Raw genomic sequence first — 25,063 nt, forward strand, 5'->3', positions numbered from 1 at the left:
TTGTTGGCAAGAACAGCAGTCAGACTTTTTTTGTAGTTGATGATGAGGTTTGCACACATGTTAGATGGAATTTTGGCTCACTCCTCTTTGCAAATCATCTGTAAATCATTAAGATTTCGAGGCTGTCGCTTGGCAACTCGGATCTTCAGCTCCCTCCATAAGTTTTCAATGGGATTAAGGTCTGGAGACTGGCTAGGCCACTCCATGACCTTAATGTGCTTCTTTTTGAGCCACTCCTTTGTTGCCTCGGCTGTATGTTTCGGGTCATTGTCGTGCTGAAAGACCCAGCCACGAGCCATTTTTAATGTCCTGGTGGAGGGAAGGAGGTTGTCACTCAGGATTTGACGGTACATGGCTCCAGCCATTCTCCCATTGATGCGGTGAAGTAGTCCTGTGCCCTTAGCAGAGAAACACCCCCAAAACATAATGTTTCCACCTCCATGCTTGACAGTGGGGACAGTGTTCTTTGGGTCATAGGCAGCATTTCTCTTCCTCCAAACACGGCGAGTTGAGTTAATGCCAAAGAGCTCAATTTTAGTCTCATCTGACCACAGCACCTTCTCCCAATCACTCTCAGAATCATCCAGACGTTCATTTGCAAACTTCAGACGGGCCTGTACATGTGCCTTCTTGAGCAGGGGGACCTTGCGGGCACTGCAGGATTTTAATCCATTATGGCGTAATGTGTTACCAATGGTTTTCTTGGTGACTGTGGTCCCAGCTGCCTTGAGATCATTAACAAGTTCCCCCGTGTAGTTTTCGGCTGAGCTCTCACCTTCCTCAGGATCAAGGATACCCCACGAGGTGAGATTTTGCATGGAGCCCCAGATCGATGTCGATTGACAGTCATTTTGTATGTCTTCCATTTTCTTACTATCGCACCAACAGTTGTCTCCTTCTCACTCAGCATCTTACTTATGGTTTTGTAGCCCATTCCAGCCTTGTACAGGTCTATGATCTTGTCCCTGACATCCTTAGAAAGCTCTTTGGTGTTGCGCATGTTGTAGAGGTTAGAGTCAGACTGATTAATTGAGTCTGTGGACAGGAGTCTTTTATACAGGTGACCATGTAAGACAGCTGTCTTTAATGCAGGCACCAAGTTGATTTGGAGCGTGTAACTGGTCTGGAGGAGGCTGAACTCTTAATGTTTGGTAGGGGATCAAATTCTTATTTCTCTGTGCACAATGGAAATAAATATATATAATTTTGACTATGCTGCAAATTTTCTTCTATATATATATATATATATATATATATATATATATATATATACACATATACACTCTGTGTATGCCCTCAATTGAGACCAAGCTATATTAGACAGCAAGTCAAAATAAAACACACAAATTACATCATACAATATATATCTAATATAATAATGATAGATGAAAAGTTTCTTGAATATACGAGGATTATTTGTAGAACAAGATCATTATAAATACAAATTTCTAGTTAATCTCAGCCATTATATGCAACCTGCTTTATGATATTAGTGCCTTTTCTCAGACTTTTTTGATCTAGTTTATTTGGCATGGTTTTTTTTTTTCACTTGATTCAGCTATACAATCCATTTACACACAGTTTGAAACACAGACTGCTTTATTCATGAATATATTGTTGTTAACATTGTAAATTAATTGCATTTGAAGGTTGCAAAGAAAAAACAATAAAAAGAAGGAAGTACACATGACAAGAATTAAGATATCAGACCATAAAGTGTTGCATGCAATGGTGTTTTGTTAAAGGGGTCGTTCAAGATTAGAAAAAAACGAGTGTAGTCCGTGACTGCTATTGCAGTCAGAATCATTTGACTTGTGCTGAGGTGTAATATCACACACAGAGTGGCGTTGTTTCTGAAAAAAAAATGCAGATCCTATTTTCTAATCTCAGATAGCCCCTTTATCCAAGAATCCCACATGCAGTTTTTGTTGCAAGTTTTTGAGCCAAACACAGGAGTAGATCCAAAATGAAGGAAAAGTATAAAGAAAAGACTGATATGTCTCCTCTCTTCTGTATCCAGTCCTGTGTTTGGGTCAAAAAACTGCCACAAAAAATTCCACAAAAACTGCATGTCTTATTCCAGCCTAAGGGCTTGTCCACACGTAACGGAATTGCAGCCGAAAAGTTTTGCAGCAATTCCGTTGAAAGTAGCAGACTTTCTCCTGCGGGAAAAACGCACCATTTCCTGCATTTTTGACTGCAAAGAATGGTGCGTATTTTGCTGTGATTTTCTCAATGTTGGGATATGGTGACGTCTCCTCTGAAAAACGGAGCAATTCGGTTCACTTTCCGCAGCAGGAGTTGTTATGCTGCGGTCCAAAAAATACGCACCGCAGGTCAATTTCTGCTCTGAATTTTTATGCAGAGTGTGGATGAGATTTGTTAAATCTCACCCACTATGCTGCTGCTGTATTCTGATGCGTATTTTCCGCCCGCAATTCCGGATGGAAAATACGCCGCAATTCCATTACGTGTGGACGAGCCCTAAGGCCAGGTTCACACACACAGTTTGTGTGCAGTTTTTGGAGCTGAAGCCAGGAAAGAATACAAAAGGCCAGTATCACACACACAGTTTTGATGCAGTTTGGTGGCAGTTTTTAGCTCAGTTTTTTTTAGCAAAAGTCTGAAGTGGATCTAAAAGGAAAGAAAAGTATAAAGAAAAGACTGATACATCTCTTTTATTTTGTGTTCCCTTTTTGTGTTTGGCTAAAAAAAAACTGCAACAAAAACTGCATCAAAACTGTGTGTGTGATCCTGGCCTCATACGTCTTACTTTTGTATCCACACCTAGCTATGGCTTGAAAAAAACGGCATCAAAAACAGCATCAAAACTTAATGGGGGATTTAAGTCACAAAGGTAGGCCCAATAGTCACAATTTTACGTTGAAAATTTCAGTTAGTTATACAGTCATCAGCTAGCTGGACTGTGTTTTTATGTAACAAGTGTATGCTGCACAGTAAATAAAATGTGTAATAATGATAATTTGTATGTGTAATTTGGAAAACTTTTTGCATCCATCAAATCTGATCATTATGTGACCTTCTCTACTTAAATGTTGACCAGATCAAAAAACAATATTAGGGCACGTTCAGATGTGGTGGATTTGATACGGAATAGGCCGTAGTTTAAATCCGCCGCAATTTAACAGTGCAGAAGTTGCAGAAAACAACAGTGTGGAAAATAGCTTGAGATGCGGAATTTACATTCCGCAGCTTGCACAGTCTGTTGCGGAGAAGCAGCGGCAATGCAAAGGATGAAACCTGCGACAAGTCCGCTGCAAAATCCGACACGTCTGCAGGAACCCTTAAATATGCAAATATGTCTGAACGTGCCCTTAAAACATATTCACACGTAGTGGATAACGTCTGGTTAAAAACTGCATCAAATCGGCATCCGAAAAAACACACACGGTTTTACCGCGTGAATGAACTGGATTAACTAATAAACTAAAACAAGGGAAAGGAGGGATCCATTGGTGTCACTCACTGACAGGGAAGACTGTTGCTAGACTGCTACCTGAACCTTTTCCGGCACTTGCTAGCTAAGACCCCATGCACACAACCATAGATTTCATCGGTAATTACGGTCCGTAATTATGGACCGTAATTTTGGACCCTTTCAGTTCTATGGCCGATGGACCCGTCCCGTATATTTACGGGAAGGTGTCTGGGCCATAGAAAGCTTCCATAAAAAATAGGACACAGCCCATTTTTTGATTTTACGGACCGTGCGCCCACACTTTATAATCTGAGCACCGCCCGCAAATGTGGGTGACTGTCTGCAGCCGTCCACGCCCGTAATCACGGGCACGGTCATGTGCATGGGGCCTAACACTATACTAGAGTCTGAGGGATTATCTGAGCAATGATAGATAACATTTACCAAAGGGGCTTGTGTGCTCAAAAGTTTTATTTTAATTTTTGTTTAGTTTTTTATTTTTGTGAGTAGCAATGAATGTCAAATAAATGCCATTTTTTGTGTGCTAGTTAGAAAATGAAAGCCAAGATCTTATTGGTTGCTACTGGTTGCCAGTGTTATAATGTGGAGTCATAATAAAAAGTATACTATGAATGATAGGTGTCTGTGACATCATTAGGTTTATATGTTTAAAGAGGATCTGTCACCGCATTATAAGTGTAAAACAAGGCCAGTTCTCTATTAAGAAACTAATTAGCATAAATATAAAACTGCTCATAACTTGCTCAAAAATGATCGTTTTTCAAAATAAAAACCACTGCTGTTATCTACATTCCAGCGCCGATAAGACTATGTAGGAGATAGGGCACTTATAATGTGGTGACAGAGCCTCTTTAAATTAGGACATAGAGAGAAATGAGAGCAGTTTTTGCATTATGCCAGAGTTGTGTTATACCTTGTCAGATCTTATAGTATTTTAAAGAGGCTCTGTCACCACATTATAAGTGGCCTATCTTGTACATAATATGATCGGCGCTGTAATGTAGATTACAGAAGTGTTTTTTATTTAGAGTTATGACCTATATTAGCTTTATGCTAATGAGTTTCTTAATGGACAACTGGGCGTGTTTTACTTTCTGACCAAGTGGGCATTGTGGAGAGAAGTGTATGACGCTTGCCTTGCTGTAAATCTCACACAAATGTTAGCGAAGTGTCAGGATTCTGAATAGACATCACGTCCTGGCTGGAGGTGATGCCTATTTATTGTCAGGACACTTGAGTAACGTTAATGTTTGTGTATGTGGCTGCACATAGTGATCTAGTAAGATTACTATGTGCTGTGTAAATGAATGGGGAGAAGTGTATGACGCTGATAGGTCAGCGTCATACACTTCTCTCCACAATGCCCACTTGGTCAAAAAGTAAAACACGCCCAGTTGTTCATTAAGAAACTCACTAGCATAAAGCTAATATAGGTCATAACGCCGTCAAAAATTATAGTTTTTCTAAATAAAAAAACACTGCTGTAATCTATATTACAGTGCCGATCACATTATGTACAAGATAGGCCACTTATAATGTGGTGACAGAGCCTCTTTAAGAAAGGCCTGGCACCATGTTTCAAAAATACCCTGAAGCTCATTCAGTTTGGATTGTACTAGTAGTGTGTGTATTATTCCTTATTTATATGACCTTCTTTATCAGAAATCCATACTCATGTGTATCTAGAACTATATAAATGTCAGTATAGAACTTTATTATTGTATAACTTGTGGTGGTGAGATAACTGTATTCCTGCTTCCAATGTTTAGGAATCTGTTTGGTAAGTGCGACGACTGTCTCCAATCAGCTGCGTTTTCTCACTTGAATTTGTCGGTTGCATTACAATGGGAGTATGACCATCTAGAATAAAAATAATATAAAACTAAAATGATTATTTATTCATTATTTTAAAAAAAATGTAGAAACTGAAAAAAATAGCAATTACATTGTTCAAATAATAGATGAATGATATATTTTATCACAGTATTAGACTTTAGCTGGTCATAAGCATTATATAAAACATCTTTTAGTCAAAACCCCCCATTTATTTCCCTTGGACATAAACTGAACTGCAAAGGCATGTTTTCCCGAGGAGGAAGGGTACAGCGCTCGGCTGCTTCTGTCATTCTCATAGACATTGAATGGAGTGGTGGGCACATGTTGTTCTGCTAATGTTATGTATTTGAGAAAAGTCTTTTTAAGTTTTTCTCAGAACTGGTAGGTCTTCTTTAAAGCTGGGGGCCATACTTGACTGAATTTCTTTTGATGAACACTAACATCTGGCCAATAATTGAACGTTGTAAGAGAATGTACTGAGCACTTTTGATTGTCAGAACTCAACATGGTTATTTGAAACATACTGAAGTGAAAAATTCTCCCAAACTGGCAAAAACTAAACCCTGTGTTTCATTGACCAAACACCCTCAACTCCTTCAATATGTATTCTATATCAGACATAAATAACAATCCTGCTTAAGATCAGCAATGCTTTGGTATTACAGATCGCCCGCAGCAGATTTTGTAAAAGACAGAATAACCTGAAATTTGTTTTTTGGGATTTGACTCCTTTTCAGGGTTGGCTCCAGGTTTATATGGGCCCATGGGCGACACACACTTAGTAGGCCCCTTTGCATGGAACCCAAGGCGGCAGTAAAATGGCAGAAAACTTTACTTTGTGCCCCCATATAGACGTTAGGCCCTGTTTATGTCCCATATAGAAGTTAGGCCCCCAGTTTGTACCCCCATAAATTTAGTGCCACTCAGCCCCCCTCCCAGGTAGTGCCACACAGCCCCTGTCCAAGGTAGTGCCACACAGCCCCCTCCTCCCAGGTAGTGTCACACAGCCCCTCATAGGTAGTGCCACACAGCCCCCCTCCCTGGTAGTGCCACACAGCCCCACTCCCTGGTAGTGACGCACAGCGCCTCACAGGTAGTGCCACACAGCCCCCTTCCCTGGTAGTGCCACACAGCCCCCCTTCCTGGTAGTGCCACACAGCCACCCTTCCTGATAGTGACACACAGCCCCCACCCTGGTAGTGCTACATAGCCCCCCTCTCTGGTAGTGTCACACAGCCACCCTCCCTGGTAGTGCCACAGCACCCTCCCTGTAGATCACGCCTTTGGTGCTCCCTCTAGTGGAATCCCCATCCAGAGCATTGCCGACACTCTGGATGGGGATTCCGCTTCAGGAGAAACCCCTGACGTCAGTGTCCATATATGGACAGTGTTGTCAGGGGCAACCCCAGAGCCATAGTCCCGGGCAGAGCACTACTAGCACTCTGCCTGGGACTCCTGCTCTGCTCCTGACATCACTGCCCATATGTGGATAGTGATGTCCAGAGCAGAGCTGAAGTCCCGCACAGAGCGCTAGTAAAGGTTCTGCTCTGGTACTCTGGCTCTGGGGAAGCCCTTGACATCACTGTCCATATATGGATAGTGATGTCAGGGGCAATCCTATAGCCAAAGTCCCGAGCAGAGCGCTACTGCCTGGGACACTGCTCTGCTCCTGACATCATTTTACATATATGGACAGTGATGTCAGGGGCTCCCCCAGAGATGGAGTCCCAGAGCAGAGCCGCTTCTAGCGCTCTGCCTGGGACTCTTCTCCTCCTGACATCACTGTCCATATATAGACAGTGATGTCAGGGGCTTCCCAAGGGACAAAGTCCCGGAGCAGAGCCGCTTCTAGCGCTTCTCCTCCTTCTCTCCTCCTGACATCACTGTCCACATATGGACAGTGATATCAGGGGCAACCCCAAAGCCGGAGACCCGGGCAGAGCGCTACTAGCTCTAATAAAGGCTTTGCTCCGGTACTCCGGCTCTGGGGAAGCCCTTGACATCACTGTCCATATATGGATAGTGATGTCAGGGGCAATCCCAGAGCCAAAGTCCTGGGCAGAGCGCTACTAGCACTCTGCCTGGGACACTGCTCTGGTCCTGACATCACTGTCCATATATGGACAGTGATGTCAGGGGCAACCCCACAGCCGGAGACCCGGGAAGAGCGCTATTAGCTACTAGCACTCTGCATGGGAGTCTGCAGCGTAGTAAATGGCAGAGTGGGGAGATACCTCCCTGCTCAGCCATAGCGATCAATAGTGAATGTGGTGTCGCTACCGCTGTAGCAGCCGTAGCGGCTGCCAGCAGGGCCACTGGGCATGGGGGGTTGCCGTGACGGTGGATAGCATGGACCACCTCATGCTGCGGGCCCTGTGGCAGCCGCTATGGCTGTCACAGTGGTAGTTACGCTGCCTCCTAGACAGGGGCTCTCTCTAAGACTCTCGCCGGGGATTCCACTTCTGGAGCATCAGCACCCGGCGGCCGAGTGGGCCCCCCCAAAGGGTAGTGGGCCTCGGCACTTGCCCGGGTTCGTTGGGTGCTGAAGCCGGCCCTGAGCTTTTCTTCATAGGGCACATATGGTACGCATGTCCATATAAGCAAATTACAGTCTATGCAATTTCTTAATATATTTTTGCACAATTGTAATTTGGGCTCACTGTGAAATCAATTGCTGTAATGTAGGGAGATCACCATATGCACATTTTGAGCAGTGTGTCTTACAATTGGCACTTCAATATACCATTTTTGAAAGTGTACAAACAAAGACAATAAAAATCTGCACTTAGTGAGCAGCAGTCATGAAGATATTCATCCTGATATGTTTTTTCCCCCACTCATAAACAAGATATCATTGTGGCAAATTTCTGAAAAATACAACCTGGCAGAGATGTGGTAGTGTATGTAATTACTTTTCTTTTACCATTATTGCTTTGTGAAATGTATCTAGGACTTGCACACATATATTGCTTATGACAATCTACTCTGAAGTCTAAGCCCTGGAATATATACATTTCTGAAGTTTTATTTTATAACATTTGTGGAATAATTTAGTAAATTGCTTTCTTTATATAGTATCAGCTCTTTTTCCATCTCCACCAGAATCAAATAGCTACGGACTATAAGACGTATTTCTCAAGGATTGACAGGCATTCTCTCAGACTTGCAAGTGACGTATGAAAAAAATGGTGGCGTCAATAAAATAATATCAAAAGTAAATTAAGTTGATGATGTCAGGAATATATTTAAGTCAATAAACAAAGCTGTATATAATTTGGTTCATCTGTCCATTACATTGTGGAGATGAAATGTACCTTACACTATTGAAGTCAAGAGAGCAATAGTCCTTTGCAGATTATCGCTCGCACTTCAAATTGCATTTAGTGAAAGGGACAGGATCATCCTTATAGAAAGCAAATAATGTAAAAACAAACTGTTAAAATATCTTAGCCTGCAAGAGACTTACACAGAAATCATAGAATAGTCTCATAGCAAAAATAAAAATGCCCTTAATTGAGAGCTCTGTCTAACTTACTATATTTTATTGTCCCCATCTCTAACATTTTTTGGCAAATCCTCAGGATATGCCATAAAAGTCTGCTAGATGCAGGTCCAGGCTCTAGGTCTATATCCAGGATGAGGGTCACCCAACTCCCGCTCTGTCCAGAGGGGTGGCTGCCGATTCCAGGCGGAGACTAAGTGGAGAGCTGGTTATGTGGTCCCCTCTCTATTCATCCTCTACCTGAATGCGACGGCCAGCAGTCGCTTCACAAGAAGGATCAGGGGACCCGCCTTATCCCCATAGGTGTGGATCCCATAGCTGGGACCTGCACCTATCCCATACTTATGGCATATCCCTTTAAATTTAATGGGGTTGTCCGGGACGTAAAAAAAAAAATATGCAAAGAGAAGGAAAGTGGATAAAATAAAAAAAATACTTATAATACCTTTTCAATTCCATGCCGCTTCACTGACACTGCTCCAGTGGTCCATGGCCGGTCTCTATTAACTTGTCCTGCAGTGATGACGTGCTGTTCTTGCACATGACCGCTGAAGCCAATCTCTGGCCAGTCATAGCGTTAAATAATAAAATTCTGACTGCCGGCAGCAACCACAAAGGGTTCTCACTGCATATGGATTTACACCAATCAACCACAACATTAAAACCACCTGCCTAATATTGTGTAGGTTCCCCTCCTGCATCTAAAATAGTCCAGGCCCATCAAGGCGAGGACTCAACAAGACCTCTGATGGTGTCCTGTGGTATCTAGCATCAAGACATTAGCAGCAGATCCTTTAAGTCCTATAAGTTGCAAGGTGGGGATCATGGATCGGACTTGTTTTCTCAGCACATCCCATAGATGATTGATCGACTTGAGATCTGGGGAATTTGGAGGCCAAGTCACCCCCTTGAACTCGTTGTTATGTTCCGTAGATCATTCCTGAACAATTTTTGCTGTGTGGCAGGGTGTATTATCCTGCTGAAAGAGGCCACTGCCATTTGGAAATTCTATTGCCCTGATGGGGTATACCTTGGTGCCATCTCTTCCCCAGGTAAGTGACGCACACGCACTAGGCCGTCCACATGATGTAAAAGAGAACGTTATTCATCAGATCAGGCCACATTCTTCCAATGCTCCATGGAACACTTTTGGTAGGTACTAACTTTGGCAAGCCCTCACATCCAACTATTGCTCTATTTCTGCTGGAATTCTTTCCTTTTTGTCAGAGGTTCTAGTATTTTTTTTAGCACGAATAATATAGTTTACAGCACTATTCTTGACGTCAAAAATAGAGAAACCTAATGGACCCTCTTGGAATTTGCATAAAACCTTGGCTGCAACTTTCCCAAACCCAAACGTTTTATGTGTATAAGCCAACACCAGTGTTGTGCCTGTGTTTGCCCAATGTTACAAGGTTACAATAATACCTACATCTCTATGCTTGTACTTTACAACTCAGGAGCTACTGCACAATGAGGAACTTTTGTTTTTTACTTCTTTTTAGATGTATAAGCTTATACAAGGCATTCTATAAGGGTGTAAGTAATGTGATTTATGCTCACCCATGACACCTTCTGGATTTCCATTCTTATGCGATAGAATATTATTCCTTCTCAATGAATTAGAATATCATCAAAAAGTTAATTTATTTCAGTAATTCAATTTAAAAAGTGAAACTCATATATTATATAGATTCATTACACACAAAGTGATCTATTTCCATCATTCTTTCTTTCTTTTAACGTTGATGATTATGGCTAACAGTTAATGAAAACCCAAAATTTGGTCTCTCAGAAAATTAGAATATTGGGTAAAAGTTGAAGATTGTCACACTCTAATCAGCTAATCAACACAAAACACCTGCCAAGGTTTCCTAAGCCTTTAAAAGCACTGGTAACAGACCAGTCCTTTTAAAGGCTTAGGAAACCTTGGCAGGTGGTCCAAAGTCCTGTTTTCAGATGAAAGTAAATTTTGCATTTCATTTGGAAATCAAGGTCCCAGAATATGGAGGAAGAGTGGTGAGACACTCAATCCAAGTTGCTTGCGGTCCAGTGTAAAGTTTCCCCAGTCAGTGATGGTTTGGGGAGCCATGTCATCTGCTGGTGTTGGTCCACTGTGTTATATCAAGTCCAGAGTCAGCGCAGCCATCTACCAGGAAATTTTCGAGCACTTAATGCTTCCCTTTGCTGACAAGCTTTATGGAGATGTTGATTTCATTTTCCAGCAGGAATTAGCACCTGCCCACACTGCCAAAACTACCAAAACAAGGTTTAATAACCACAGTATCACTGTGCTTGATTGGCCAGCAAACTCGCCTGACCTAAACTCTATAGAGAATCTATGGGGTATTGTCAAGGGGAAGATGAGATACACCAGGCCCTACAATGCAGACGAGCTGAAGGACGCTATCAAAGCAATCTGGGCTTCCATAACACCTCAGCAGTGCCACAGGCTGATCGCCACCATGCCACGCTGCATTGATGCAGTAATTCATGCAAAAGGAGACCCGACCAAGTATTGAGTGCATATACTGTACATACTTTTCAGTAGGCCAACATGTCGGTATTAAAAATCCTTTTTTAAATTGGGCTTATTTAATATTCTAATTTTCTGAGATACTAAAATTTGGGTTTTCATTAACTGTTAGCCATAATCTTCAACATTAAAAGAAAAAAAATGCTGGAAATAGATCACTCTGCGTTTAATGAATCTATATAATATGAGTTTCACTTTTTGAATTGAATTACTGAAATAAATTAACTTTTTGATGATATTCTAATTCATTGAGAAGGACTAGTAATTGGAGATGTCACGTTATGGAAGATCTTCTGCCATACGCGCTGGGGGTGTCACAGTGTTTTGCGATGTATCGCGCCATGGAAAATGATTCTAATAATAAAGTAAAACAATATTACAAATACACCCTATATTAAAGTGGACACTAAATAATGAAATTCCCTGTCCAGAATGTTTAACTTGATTTCCACACTATGTATATATCTACATTGTCTGCTTGACAAAGGCTGCATTGAGCAGCTGAAACGTTGTATTCTATTGCACAGATGGGTGAATAAAAATCCCTTTTTTTGACCATTGGAGTGCTGCCTCTATTTCTATTCTGTCTGTTATATATCTACATAAGCGTACATACCTACCCACACATTATATTAAACTCACCCATTATGTATAGACCTATATGCGCACAATAAATAACCTAAGAGTGCTCAGCCCATTTAGTTACACTGTGCTCTGTGAGAAAGGCGGAGGACAGTGCGGCGTGCGCAGTAAGCCACAACAAATCTCCCCGCTAATTCAGATACAGTGCCAGAACCAAGCTCAGTACATATATACAGAGTACATATATACAGCACCAGAACAAAGCTCCGTACATAAATACAACACTAGAACCAAGCCCAGTATGTATATATACATACAGCACCAGAACAAAGCACATACATGTACAGCGCCAGATCGAAGCTCAGTACATAAATACAAAACCAGAACCAAGCTCAATACATAAATACAACACCAGAACCAAGCTCAGTATATATATATATATATATATATATATATATACACAGCACCAGAACCAAGCTTATACATATATACAGTGCCAGAACCAAGCTAAGTACATAAATACAGAACCAGAGCAAAGCCCATTACATAAATACAACACCAAAACCAACCAAGCTCAACACATATATACAGCACAGACCCAAGTTCAGTAAGAAAATACAGCAACAGAACCAAGCTCAGTACATATATATATAGTGCCAGAACAAAGCTGAGTACATATATACAGCACCAGAACCAAGCTCAGTACATATATACAGCACAAGAATCAAGCTCGATAGATATATACAGCACCAAAAAGAAGCTCAGTACATATATACAACTCCAGAACAAAGCTCAGTACATATACACAGCACCAAAACCAAGCTCAGTGTAATGTCCACGGCTGCGGACCTTCGTTGTTACTCACCCCTCAACTGCGGCCATGATCTTGTGAGTGCTGGCCGGCATCTCCTCCCTAGGAGATGCCAGCACTTACTTCCACTCCACTCTGCAGTGTCCCGTAGGGTGCGTGCGCACGCGCATGCCCGGCCTTAAAGGGTCAGCGCGCGCACATGAAAATATGTTACCAATTAGTCCTAATCACCCTGAACTATAAAAGGGGCCCTGCCCTTTTACTCCTTGCCTGAGTGTTGTTTGTATTCCTATGTTAGCCTTGCAAATGGTCCATTAATTGTATACTGTTCCCAGTGTTCCCGTGCCCTGCTACCTGTATCCTGTATCCCGTGCTTTATTTGTTCCTGTGCCCTCTATAGTGTTGGAGTCGTGTTGTGCCATCTGCTATGCCTGCTGTCTTACACCACCTCTGGTGTCATTTGCCACGCCTGGTACCTCCTGCCACGTTTTGCAGCACCTGCCATCTAAATACCATCTGTACCTAGCCACTGATATTATCTGGACTATTACAGGTACCCTTGTGCTTGGACTTTGTACAGACTTGGTACACTGTTGTTTGGCCAGCTGCTACCCTGCCTAATGGGTCCACATGCACACAGATTGTGACACAGTACATGTATATATGTTTTGAGCTTGGTTGTTATGATGTATTTATGTACTGAGCTTTGTTCTGATGCTGTATAAATGTACTGAAATTTATTCTGATGCTGTATATATGTACTGAGCTTTGTTCTGATGCTGTATATATGTACTGACCTTGGTTTTGGTATTGTATTTATGTACTGAGCTTTGTTCTGATGCTGTATAAATCTACTGAAATTTGTTCTGATGCTGTATATATGTACGGAGCTTTGTTCTGATGCTGTATATATGTACTGACCTTGGTTTTGGTATTGTATTTATGTACTGAGCTTTGTTGTGGTGCTGTATATATGTACTGAGCTTGGTTCTGGTGCTGGATGTATATGCTGAGCTTGGTTCTGGAGTTGTATATATGCATACCTCCCAACCATCCTGGATTCAGCCGGACAGTCCCAGATTTTGAGCGGTGTCCCGCTGTCCCGGGCGGCCAGGGGTATGTCCTGCTCTGAACTGGATCTGCGTCCTCAGGATGCAAATAAAGTTGAACCCAAACTCAGTAAATATATACAGTACCAGAACCAAGCTCAGTACATAAATACAGTTTCAGAAGCAAGCTCAGTACATAAATACAGCACCAGAGCAAAGCTCAGTACATATATATACAGTGCCAGAACAAAGCTCAGTAAATATATACAGCAATAGAACAAAGCTCAATACATTAATACAGCAACAGAAACAAGCTCAGTACATATATACAAAACCAGAACAAAGGTCAGTACATATATACAGTGCCAGAACAACGTTTAGTACGTATATACAGCAACAGAACCAAGCCCAGTACATAAATACAACACCAAAACCAAGCTCAGTACATATATACAGTGCCAGAACAAAGCTCAATACGTATATACAGCAAAAGAACCAAGCCCAGTACATAAATACAGCAACAGAACCAAGCTTAGTTTCACGTTGGGTACGTGGACCTACTGGGCCGTACCGCCTTGACGGTATGGCAGCTGGCCAACAGGACACAGGCCACAGTCTATAGTTCGTATGGTGTACCTGTGGTAGCTCAGACAGTAGCAAGACAGGCTCAGCTGGGACTAGGCAGCAGGCAGGCGCCAGGCGTGGTGTAGCAGGACAGGCGTGGTATACAGCACAGCACGACTTCAGCTGAACACGGTACTTGACCAGGATAGCACAGGATACAGGTTACAGGTAGCAGGAATGGGAAACACTGGGAACTGGAAAACACTTAGGAGACCATTTGCTTAAACAGACTAGGGTAACGACAACAAGGCTCAGGCAAGGCAGGAAGGGGCTCATGGGCTAATTTTGTACTAATTTCATTGCAGCCTATGGGACCCGGCCGGGAGAAGCGGAAGTGAGCGCGTCTCCTGAGGAGGAGATGGGGACCAGTGCTCACAGTTCCGTGGCTGCGGGTGTCAGGAAGTAAGTGAGCCTGATGGCCTGTGGCCATAGGCATGACACTCATTACATATATACAGCATCAGAACAAAAAACTCAGTACATATATACAGCTTTAGAACCAAGCTCAGTACATATATACAGCACCACATCAAAGCTCAGTACATAAATACAAACCAAAACCGAGCTCAGTACATATAAACAGCATCAGAACAATGTTCAGTACATATATACAGCATCAGAACCAAGCTCAGTACATATGTACAGCACCACAACAAAGCTCAAAACATATATACATGTACTGAGCTTGGGTTTGGTGCTGTATTAATGTGCTAAGCTCTATTGTGGTGCTGTATATATGTACTGAGCTTGGTTCTGGTGTTGTATATATGTACTGAGCTTCTCTTTGCTGCTGTATATATGTACTGAGCTTGGTTCCTGTGCTGTATATATATACTGAGTTTGGTTCGCGGGTACAATTGAGTGCAGTGTATCAGTTCCGGTTTCCCGCATCACCGCGGTTTTGTGAACCGGCTGTAATTTTAACAACCGGCTCGGGAGAATCGGGGTGAACCGGCTGGATCCCCCCTGCCCTTATGTCTACTAGGTGTTACTAAGAGGAGCTAGGCAGCTGCTGGAGACAAGAACTAAGCTGATCTTTTGGCAACACAATAAGTATGAAATGATTACATGCTTTTTGCGGGTCCTTTAAAGCTACTCAATATATAGGCTTGGTGGTCCTATAAATGTGTGTAATTTGCCAGCTGTAAAATCAACAGCATTGCATGTTCTTTCATCCTGGCTTAGCCTTGGATGGCTGAGTTCATTAAGATTTAATTCATATCTTAGAGATATGACTTTGACCTATGAAGAAACCATTCTGCCAACACACTGGCAGGCATGAGTGTCGTGTCCGTGACACACTAAGATGACTTTATTACAATAACAAGATTTCATGCAAACCTTCAAGGAATTTGGCAGCTTCTATAAGATGCATTAGGGCCAAAAAAAGATACGTGCCTCGACTCACTGTTCATTTTGGCAAGTCTACAGAAAACTAAAGTAACTTTTACAGGTTTCTTTTTTGTCATTTTGGGTATCAAAGGGTTTAATAGTCTTTTCATTGTCTATATAATAGCTTCTCATACATTTGTGTTTATTATAAAATGTTGTCTTGGTTACATTTTTCTATTTTTTAAGTATTCAGAAATGAGTATAAAAGAAGGATTCCGGGTGTAGATAACTTTACACTGATTGAGGCAGATTTACCATAAAAAATGCGCCAGAGTTCAGGCTCAAATTGAGACAGAGTTTAGACAATTTTTGCAACTCATCTGACAAGGTGTCATGGCTTAGTGGAAAAGGGACATGAGTTTAGATACACCACATTGCACCCAAAAATTGTTTTTCTAAAGCAAGTCAACCAAGAGGTTGAATAAAGTTAGATAGAAGTGTCTTCAAATTTGTTATCCAGCATGAGCCACTGTGATAAATTTGCCGCTTCTATTCTAATGGTAAGACAGTATTAGTAAATCTGCCCCAATATCTTTCTTGGCCGATTGCATCAGAACCCATATTTATCTACCATTCCAGCATACATAAACACATGATAATATTATCCTCACCACGTATGAATTTAGGCTCTGTCCTTTTGGCCACCGTCAGGTTGTTGTTAATTGGCAGACTGCAAAGCAGGCCACCGCAAAACAACATACTAGTATATTGCGTGGTATACTTTTTTTTTTACCATGGTGGCCATTGAGCAGTGTATGCCACTCTGTGGCTATACAGTGGTATACGTCAGAGCCTTTCATCGGAGGTATACTCTGATGTATACCTCCAACGTATTACTCTGATGTGAACAGAGCCTAAAAATGAGCCCTTAAATTGTGTGTAAGATTTGTTTTATTACTTGAACATATCTAAATTAAAAAATTAAGCATCTTTGATTAAAAATATCCTTTCACCTTGCGTGTACAGCCCCTGTGCAGATCTATGTGTCTCCATTACACACAAATCCTTCTGTGTAGTCTGATTCTGCAGTCATACCCCTCCCATCTGTTCTCTACTTCTTTCTACCATTTGTATGTATGTAAATGCATGTTAGCAAGATGTAGGGGACACACAATAATCTTTCCCCACGGGAGCTCACAATGTAATTACCTTGTGTCAGACATACTTAAGACACTAGTCAATTGACCTATTGGTAAGGTTTTGGATTGTGAGAAAAAATTGGGCCACAGCCAAGATGTTGCCTGGGTTATCTATGGATGGAATGACAGGATCTCATTTTATTTTTAAACTTAAAGGGGTTATCTGGCATGGAAACCCCTTTTCTTTTGTTACATCATCCAACAACTGGAGGTCCCACTGCAATGACTGCACTCCGCCCCCCAAGTCAACTGTTATCAGTAGAAGAAACCACCATGGAATTAACTGCTCTTTTCAATAGATGTTGCATGTTCTCCAGAGCAAAAACCACTTACTGGAGCTGCCCTGGCAGGGTTGGAGGTGGGGGTCCTAAAATGGCATTTTAAAGTATATTTTAAGTCCAAAATGAATTAGCTTTCAAGTCCTAGTGACTAAATATGACATAAGCTCGTGTGAGCGCATATGTCACGTCATATATGTCACATCACCTGATTCCATGTCTGTTTTGATCTGTTCTTCTAGGTCCTCAGGTGATACATAATACTCATCTTCTTCTCCTGATGATGATTTTGGTTTACATTTTCCAAAACAACAATTGCAGCAACAGCACAGACAGCAGCAAAAGTAACATCCAGTCAGAAGTCCACAAATGGCAAACAACCCCTGTTGACAAAGACAGACTCAGTACCTGATCAGAGGAAATTCTACCGTGCATTATATAGGTTGTTTAAATTAAAGGGGTTTTCCAGCCACTAAAAATTGATGGCATATGCTCAGGATACTTTATATCTGAAATAAATAAAAAGAAGAAGCGCCTCATGGTGCAGAATCCCAAAACAATGGTGAATGGGTATACAGGTGTAAGAAATAGCCAGTATCCAGGTACAACACTGTTTGAAGGCATTCAATTGATAAAGTTGCTGCTGCTTCCTAGCCAATGGGACCACAAGGCTCCAGCCCGTAGTATTGTATCAGTGTGAGAAAAAAATATATATATATATAACATATATACAGTGAAGGAAATAAGTATTTGATCCCTTGCTGATTTTGTAAGTGTGCCCACTGTCAAAGACATGAACAGTCTAGAATTTTTAGGATAGGTTAATTTTACCAGTGAGAGATAGATTATATAAAATAAAAAAAAAGAAAATCACATAGTCAAAATTATATATATTTATTTGCATTGTGCACAGAGAAATAAGTATTGGATCCCTTTGGCAAACAAGACTTAATACTTGGTGGCAAAACCCTTGTTGGCAAGCACAGCAGTCAGACCTTTTTTGTAGTTGATGATGAGGTTTGCACACATGTTAGATGGAATTTTGGCCCACTCCTCTTTGCAGATCATCTGTAAATCATTAAGATTTCGAGGCTGTCGCTTGGCAACTCGGATCTTCAGCTCCCTCCATAAGTTTTCGATGGGATTAAGGTCTGGAGACTGGCTAGGCCACTCCATGACCTTAATGTGCTTCTTTTTGAGCCACTCCTTTGTTGCCTTGGCTGTATGTTTCGGGTCATTGTCGTGCTGGAAGACCCAGCCACGAGCCATTTTTAATGTCCTGGTGGAGAGAAGGAGGTTGTCACTCAGTATTTGATGGTACATGGCTCCATCCATTCTCCCATTGATGCAGTGAAATAGTCCTGTGCCCTTAGCAGTGAAACACCCCCAAAACATCATGTTTCCACCTCCATGCTTGACAGTGGGGACGGTGTTCTTTGGGTCATAGGCAGCATTTCTCTTCCTCCAAACAAGGCGAGTTGAGTTAATGCCAAAGAGCTCAATTTTAGTCTCATCTGACCACAGCACCTTCTCTCAATCACTCTCAGAATCATCCAGATGTTCATTTGCAAACTTCAGACGGGCCTGTACATGTGCTTTCTTGAGCAGGGGGACCTTGCGGGCACTGCAGGATTTTAATCCATTATAGCGTAATGTGTTACCAATGGTTTTCTTGGTGACTGTGGTCCCAGCTGCCTTGAGATCATTAACAAGTTCCCCCCGTGTAGTTTTCGGCTGAGCTCTCACCTTCCTCAGGATCAAGGATACCCCACGAGATGAGATTTTGCATGGAGCCCCAGATCGATGTCGATTGACAGTCATTTTGTATGTCTTCCATTTTCTTACTATTGCACCAACAGTTGTCTCCTTCTCACCCAGCGTCTTACTTATGGTTTTGTAGCCCATTCCAGCCTTGTGCAGGTCTATGATCTTGTCCCTGACATCCTTAGAAAGCTCTTTGGTCTTGCCCATGTTGTAGAGATTAGAGTCAGACTGATTAATTGAGTCTGTGGACAGGAGTCTTTTATACAGGTGACCATTTAAGACAGCTGTCTTTAATGCAGGCACCAAGTTGATTTGGAGCGTGTAACTGGTCTGGAGGAGGCTGAACTCTTAATGGTTGGTAGGGGATCAAATACTTATTTCTCTGTGCACAATGCAAATAAATATATATAATTTTGACAATGTGATTTTCTTTTTTTTTTTTTATATATATATATATATATATAATCTATCTCTCACTGGTAAAATTAACCTAGCCTAAAAATTCTAGACTGTTCTTGTCTTTGACAGTGGGCAAACGTACAAAATCAGCAAGGGGTCAAATACTTATTTCCTTTACTGTATATTGAGGAAGTCAAAAAGCGCTCTTTTATCGGGAGGGTGGTAAAGAAAATTAGTTGGGTATTAATAAATTATTTATCGAGGTAACACGTAATGGCGTTTTTTATGTTTATAAACCACACTTTCGGTGGCTTTTTATGTATAAGGTCTGATGAACGGTCCAGTCCAGCGCTTACGTGTTAGCTCGATAAATACTTTATTAATACCCAACTCATTTTCTTTACCACCCTCCCGATGAAGTAGCGCTTTTTGACTTCCTCAATATATATATGTTATATTTTTTATTTTTTCTCACACTGATACTATGCTCAGGATAGGCCATCAACAGCTGATGGATTCCGAGTCTGAATCCCGGGACCCCTGCCGATGAGCTGTTTTGAAGTGGCCATAGTGCTCGTATGAGCGCTGCTTCCCCTTCATTTCTTCTTGCTCACTGTGAATCATCGACACGCATTTAGCGGCGATTCACAGGTATTGCTGCCTTTTATTCCATTGAAGTGAATGGGAGAAGGAGGCTGCAATACAAGTGAATCGCTGCTAAATGTATGTCGATGATTCACAGTGAGCAAGAAGAAATGAAGGGGAAGCAGCACTCGTACGAGCACTGTGGCCCCTTCAAAACAGCTGATCGGCGGGGGTTCCGGGCGTCAGAACCAAAATCCATCAGCTATCCTGAGGATAGGCCATCAATTTTTAGTGGCTGGAAAACCCCTTTAGGCTGAGTTCACACAGAGTTTTTTGCAGGAGGAAAATTCTGCCTCAAAATTCAGTTTCGGATTTTGAGGCAGATTTTGACCTTCCTGCACACCGTTTGCCACGATTTTCAAGGCATTTTTCGCTCGCGCCCATTGAGTGCTACGGGCAAAAAACTCTGTGAAATACGCTTTCTCTGCCTCCCATTGATGTCAATTGGAGGTCAGAGGCGTACCCGCGCGAAGATAGGGCATGTCCCTTCTTTCTCCCTCGAGGCGGTTTTACCGCTCACGGGAGAAAACCGCCTCTGCTTCCCATTAAAATCAAGGGGAGCCATATTTGGATGGTTTTTGATGAGTTTTGCGGAGCGGTTTCTGCGCCAAATAACTTGTAAAAATACTCTGTGTGAACAGGGCCTTACTCCTCACGCAGCCACTTTGTGTAGCCCCGTATGGTTCATAACACAACATAAACTCTGTATGGGTATGTTCACATAGGGTGGATACGCTGCGTAAAAGTACACAGCATATCCGCCCTGAACGCTGCCGGGAATTTCGGCCGAAACACAGCTCCAAATTGTGGTGCAGGTTTTTGTCCAAAATGTCCGCAGCAGAAAACAGCACATAATTTAAAAAAAGTAAATACTGACGTGCATGTGTTGACATGAAAAAACAGTGTCAAAACGTGTAGCACAGCGTGTACATTGATTTCTATGGTCAGGACAGATGCCCTAATTGTGTAGTTTGTGCATACGTATTGTGTGCTTACGTTCTATCCTTTTTTTTTTCATGTCCTGAAAAGCATAGTCTACTACGCTTTTCAGTACTTTTCCCAAACATATACCACACATATACGTTTTTATTTGTATTGAAGTCAATGGACGACGTACGCAATCTTAAACCCTACGTTTACATACGTAAAACGTATACGTTTTTGTGACCATATGTGGGAAATGTTGACTTTCCAAAGTTTGATTTAACTAAAGAACAAAAAAAGTATAAGTTTTTATAACTAAGAACTGACACAAACGTATAAAAACGTATACGACGTATACTACAAAATAAGTATGCGTATGTTACAAATGCATACGTTTTTGTAACTTTTGTAACTTTAAAACGTATACGTCGTCGTATACCACAAACGTGTGCGCAAATCGAGATGTGAACTTAGCCTTACCCATAGCCATGGCGATGCGTCCCTCTGATGTCCTGCAGCCAGCATTCTGGGATGACGTTTCATCTCATGTGAACGCTGTAGCCTGTGATTGTCTACAATAGCCACATGAGATGAAAACGTCATCCCTGGAGTATGGGCTGGGCACAGGAGCACAGAGATCTGGGTAAGTTTAGGCTTATTTTTTCCTGAGCTGCGATTTTTGCGGCAGAATTGCAGCTTTTCCACCGCAAAAATCGCAAACATCTGCTATTTGTTGGGGGTTTTACCTCCTTATTGAATTCAATGGGAAAAACTCACAACAGAAAACCAGCGATTCCGCAACATAAATAGACATGCTGCAGATTGAAAAACCGTAACATAGTTCAATTTATGAACGTTTTTTCGGCTTTTTTTTATGCTGCTATTGTATTACGCTGCAGGTATTCCGCAATGAAATGCATTGCGGAAAATCCACACCATTTATATTGTGTGGACTTACCCTATGTCTCCGTATGAAATCGGAGCATATGGAGGCACAATAGGGCCCCACAGAAGTTTATAGGTCTCCTCTTATGACTCCGTAAAACTTGGAGATTGTGCAGAACTGTAATACGGCCATGTGCATTAAACACAATAGAACACAGTCATATGACAGCACTCTCCAGGATAGAAATGTCTTAAAGAGTGCATGTTAAAAAGATGTATGACATGACCCCCAATTAAATAAAAAAATAAAAATAAATATCCATTTCCACTGAAGTTTCTCTAGTATCTGATATTCAAACAAAGTAAACATTATTGAACACAGCCTCATGCATCAAGTGTGGTATGACACAAAAATAGATTTGAAAATATAAAATATGGTGGACAGTAGGTATGCCAATATTACAAATGTTTTACTTCATTTTTACGTTAGATAACAAAAGTTCCAACATGAACATACAGTTTGTATGGCTGCTTTCAAAGACTAAATAAGGGTATGTTCACACGGCCAAATTTCAGACGTATACGAGGCGTATTATGCCTCGTTTTACGTCTGAAAATACGGCTCCAATACGTCGGCAAACATCTGCCCATTCATTTGAATGGGTTTGCCGACGTACTGTGCAGACGACCTGTTATTTACGCGTCGTCGTTTGACAGCTGTCAAACGACGACTCGTAAAAATACAGCCTCGTCAAAAGAAGTGCAGGACACTTCTTTCAGACGTTTTTGGAGCTGTTTTCTCATAGACTCCAATGAAAACAGCTCCAAAAACGGACGTAAAAAACGCCGCGAAAACAGCGCGAAAAACGCCGCGAAAAATGCGAGTTGGTAACAAAAACGTCTGAAAAGCAGGGTCTGTTTTCCCTTGAAAACAGCTCTGGATTTTCAGACGTTTTTGTTGACTACGTGTGAACATACCCTAAAGGTGGACATGTATAAACTAGAGGTGTTATGTACAGTGAAGGAAATAAGTATTTGACCCCTTGCTGATTTTGTAAGTTTGCCCACTGTCAAAGTCATGAACAGTCTAGAATTTTTAGGCTAGGTTAATTTTACCAGTGAGAGATAGATTATATTTTAAAAAAAACAGAAAATCACATAGTCAAAATTATATATATTTATTTGCATTGTGCACAGAGAAATAAGTATTTGATCCCCTACCAACCATTAAGAGTTCAGCCTCCTCCAGACCAGTTACACGCTCCAAATCAACTTGGTGCCTGCATTAAAGACAGCTGTCTTAACCCCTTAATGACCGGGCCATTTTGCACGTTAATGACCAAAGATTATTTTTTGTTTTTTCACTGTCGCGTTCCAGGAGTCCTAACTTTTTTTTAATTACGTCGACATAGCCGTATAAGGGCTTGTTTTTTGCGGGACGAGTTGTATTTTCTAATTGTACCCTTTTTAGATTCTTACAATATATTGATTAACTTTTATTAACTTTATTTTAGGAGAGAATTTAAAATAAGCAACTATTCTAGCATTAATTTTCACGTTATAAATTTACGCCGTTTACTATGCAGCGTAAATAACATGTTAACTTTATTCTATGGGTCGGCACGATTACGGGGATACCAAATATGTAAAGGTTTTATATGTTTTCCTACGTTTGCACAATAAAAAGCCTTTTAGAAAAAAATTACTTGTTTTTGCATTGCCGCATTCCAAGAGCCATCATTTTTTTATTTTTCCGTCGATGTGGCCGTATGTGGGCTTGATTTTTGCGGGCCAATGTGTAGTTTTAATTAGTACTATTTTGGGGTACATAGGACTTATAGATTAATTTTTATTTTTTATGGGGGGAATGGGAGAAAAGAGAGAATTTTGCCGTTGTTTTTTGCGGTTTTTTTGGACGCCGTTAATACTGCGGGTTTAATTAATGTGTTCATTTTATTGGTCAAGTTCTTACGATCGCGGGGATACCATATATGTGTATGTGTTATTTGTTTTGACACTTTTACTAAATAAAACCACTTTTTGGGCAAAAAAATTGTATTTGATTTTGACTGTAATTATTTATTTTTTTCACAAACTTTATTTAACTGATTGACATTTTTTTTTTTAAAGTCCCACAAGGGGACTTCACTATGCGATCTGCCGATCGCATATATAATGCTTTGGTATACTTAGTATACCTAGTATAGCAGTTGCAGCAGGAGCCAGGCTGTATATAACAGCCGTGCTCCTGCCGCTGATCGCGTGGGTACAGTGGGTACAGTGGCAGTGGGTACAGTGGCAGTACCCGCGCCATCACAGGACGGATATATCCATCCTCCTGCGCGAACTAGCAGCGCAGAGGACGGATATATCCGTCCTTCGGCGTTAAGGAGTTAAATGGTCACCTGTATAAAAGACTCCTGTCCACAGACTCAATTAATCAGTCTGACTCTAACCTCTACAACATGGGCAAGACCAAAGAGCTTTCTAAGGATGTCAGGGACAAGATCATAGACCTGCACAAGGCTGGAATGGGCTACAAAACCATAAGTAAGACGCTGGGTGAGAAGGAGACAACTGTTGGTGCAATAGTAAGAAAATGGAAGACATACAAAATGACTGTTAATCGACATCGATCTGGGGCTCCATGCAAAATCTCGCCTCGTGGGGTATCCTTGATCCTGAGGAAGGTGAGAGCTCAGCCGAAAACTACACGAGGGGAACTTGTTAATGATCTCAAGCACTGGCGTAGCTATAGGGGTCGCAGCGGTCGCAATTGCGACCGGGCCCCGAAGCCAGGGGGGCCCACGGCCCCCCGCACCACATCAATAAAAAGTTACTATAGTAGCTCGGGCCGCGGGCCCCTGTTACTATAGTAACATACTTTACTTACCTTCCTGGTTCCGGGTGGCAGCGGTGGTCCTGACGTCAAGCGCTGTGCGCAGCGCATGACGTCACAGCGCTATGCGCCGCGCACAGCATCGAGACGACAGAAATACCGCCGCGGCCGAAGAGGAAGGTAAGGTTACCCTGACTGGCGGGGTCCGACTCCCGGGACCCGCCAATCAGCTGTTTTGAAGGGGCCGCAGCACTCGTACAAGAGCTGCTCCCCTTTATTCCTGTCACTTCATTCCGGTCACACTGTGAATCCGTGTCGGCGATTCACAGTGTGAGCAAGTAGTGAAATGAAGGGGAAGCAGCTCTCGTACGAGTGCTGCGGCCCCTTCAAAACAGCTG

At 41.8% G+C, this 25,063-nt stretch overlaps 1 protein-coding gene across 2 annotated transcripts in view; it reads right to left on the bottom strand.

Annotated features, from left to right (window-relative positions):
* Positions 1-4,829: 4,829 nt before the first annotated feature.
* DNAJC5B (DnaJ heat shock protein family (Hsp40) member C5 beta) overlaps positions 4,830-25,063 on the bottom strand; it is a 111,307-nt gene continuing 91,073 nt past the window's right edge. For both annotated transcript variants that reach the window (XM_075828306.1, XM_075828308.1), the window contains 2 exons: positions 17,418-17,592; positions 4,830-5,320 (listed from right to left, as the gene is read on the bottom strand). In XM_075828306.1, coding sequence (XP_075684421.1) covers positions 5,226-5,320; positions 17,418-17,592 — 270 coding nt within the window. In that variant the 3' untranslated portion in view covers positions 4,830-5,225. The remainder of the gene's footprint in view (positions 5,321-17,417; positions 17,593-25,063) is intronic.

The sequence above is a fragment of the Rhinoderma darwinii genome, chromosome 5 (genome assembly GCF_050947455.1).
Source record: "Rhinoderma darwinii isolate aRhiDar2 chromosome 5, aRhiDar2.hap1, whole genome shotgun sequence".
NCBI classification, from domain to species: Eukaryota; Metazoa; Chordata; class Amphibia; order Anura; family Rhinodermatidae; genus Rhinoderma; species Rhinoderma darwinii.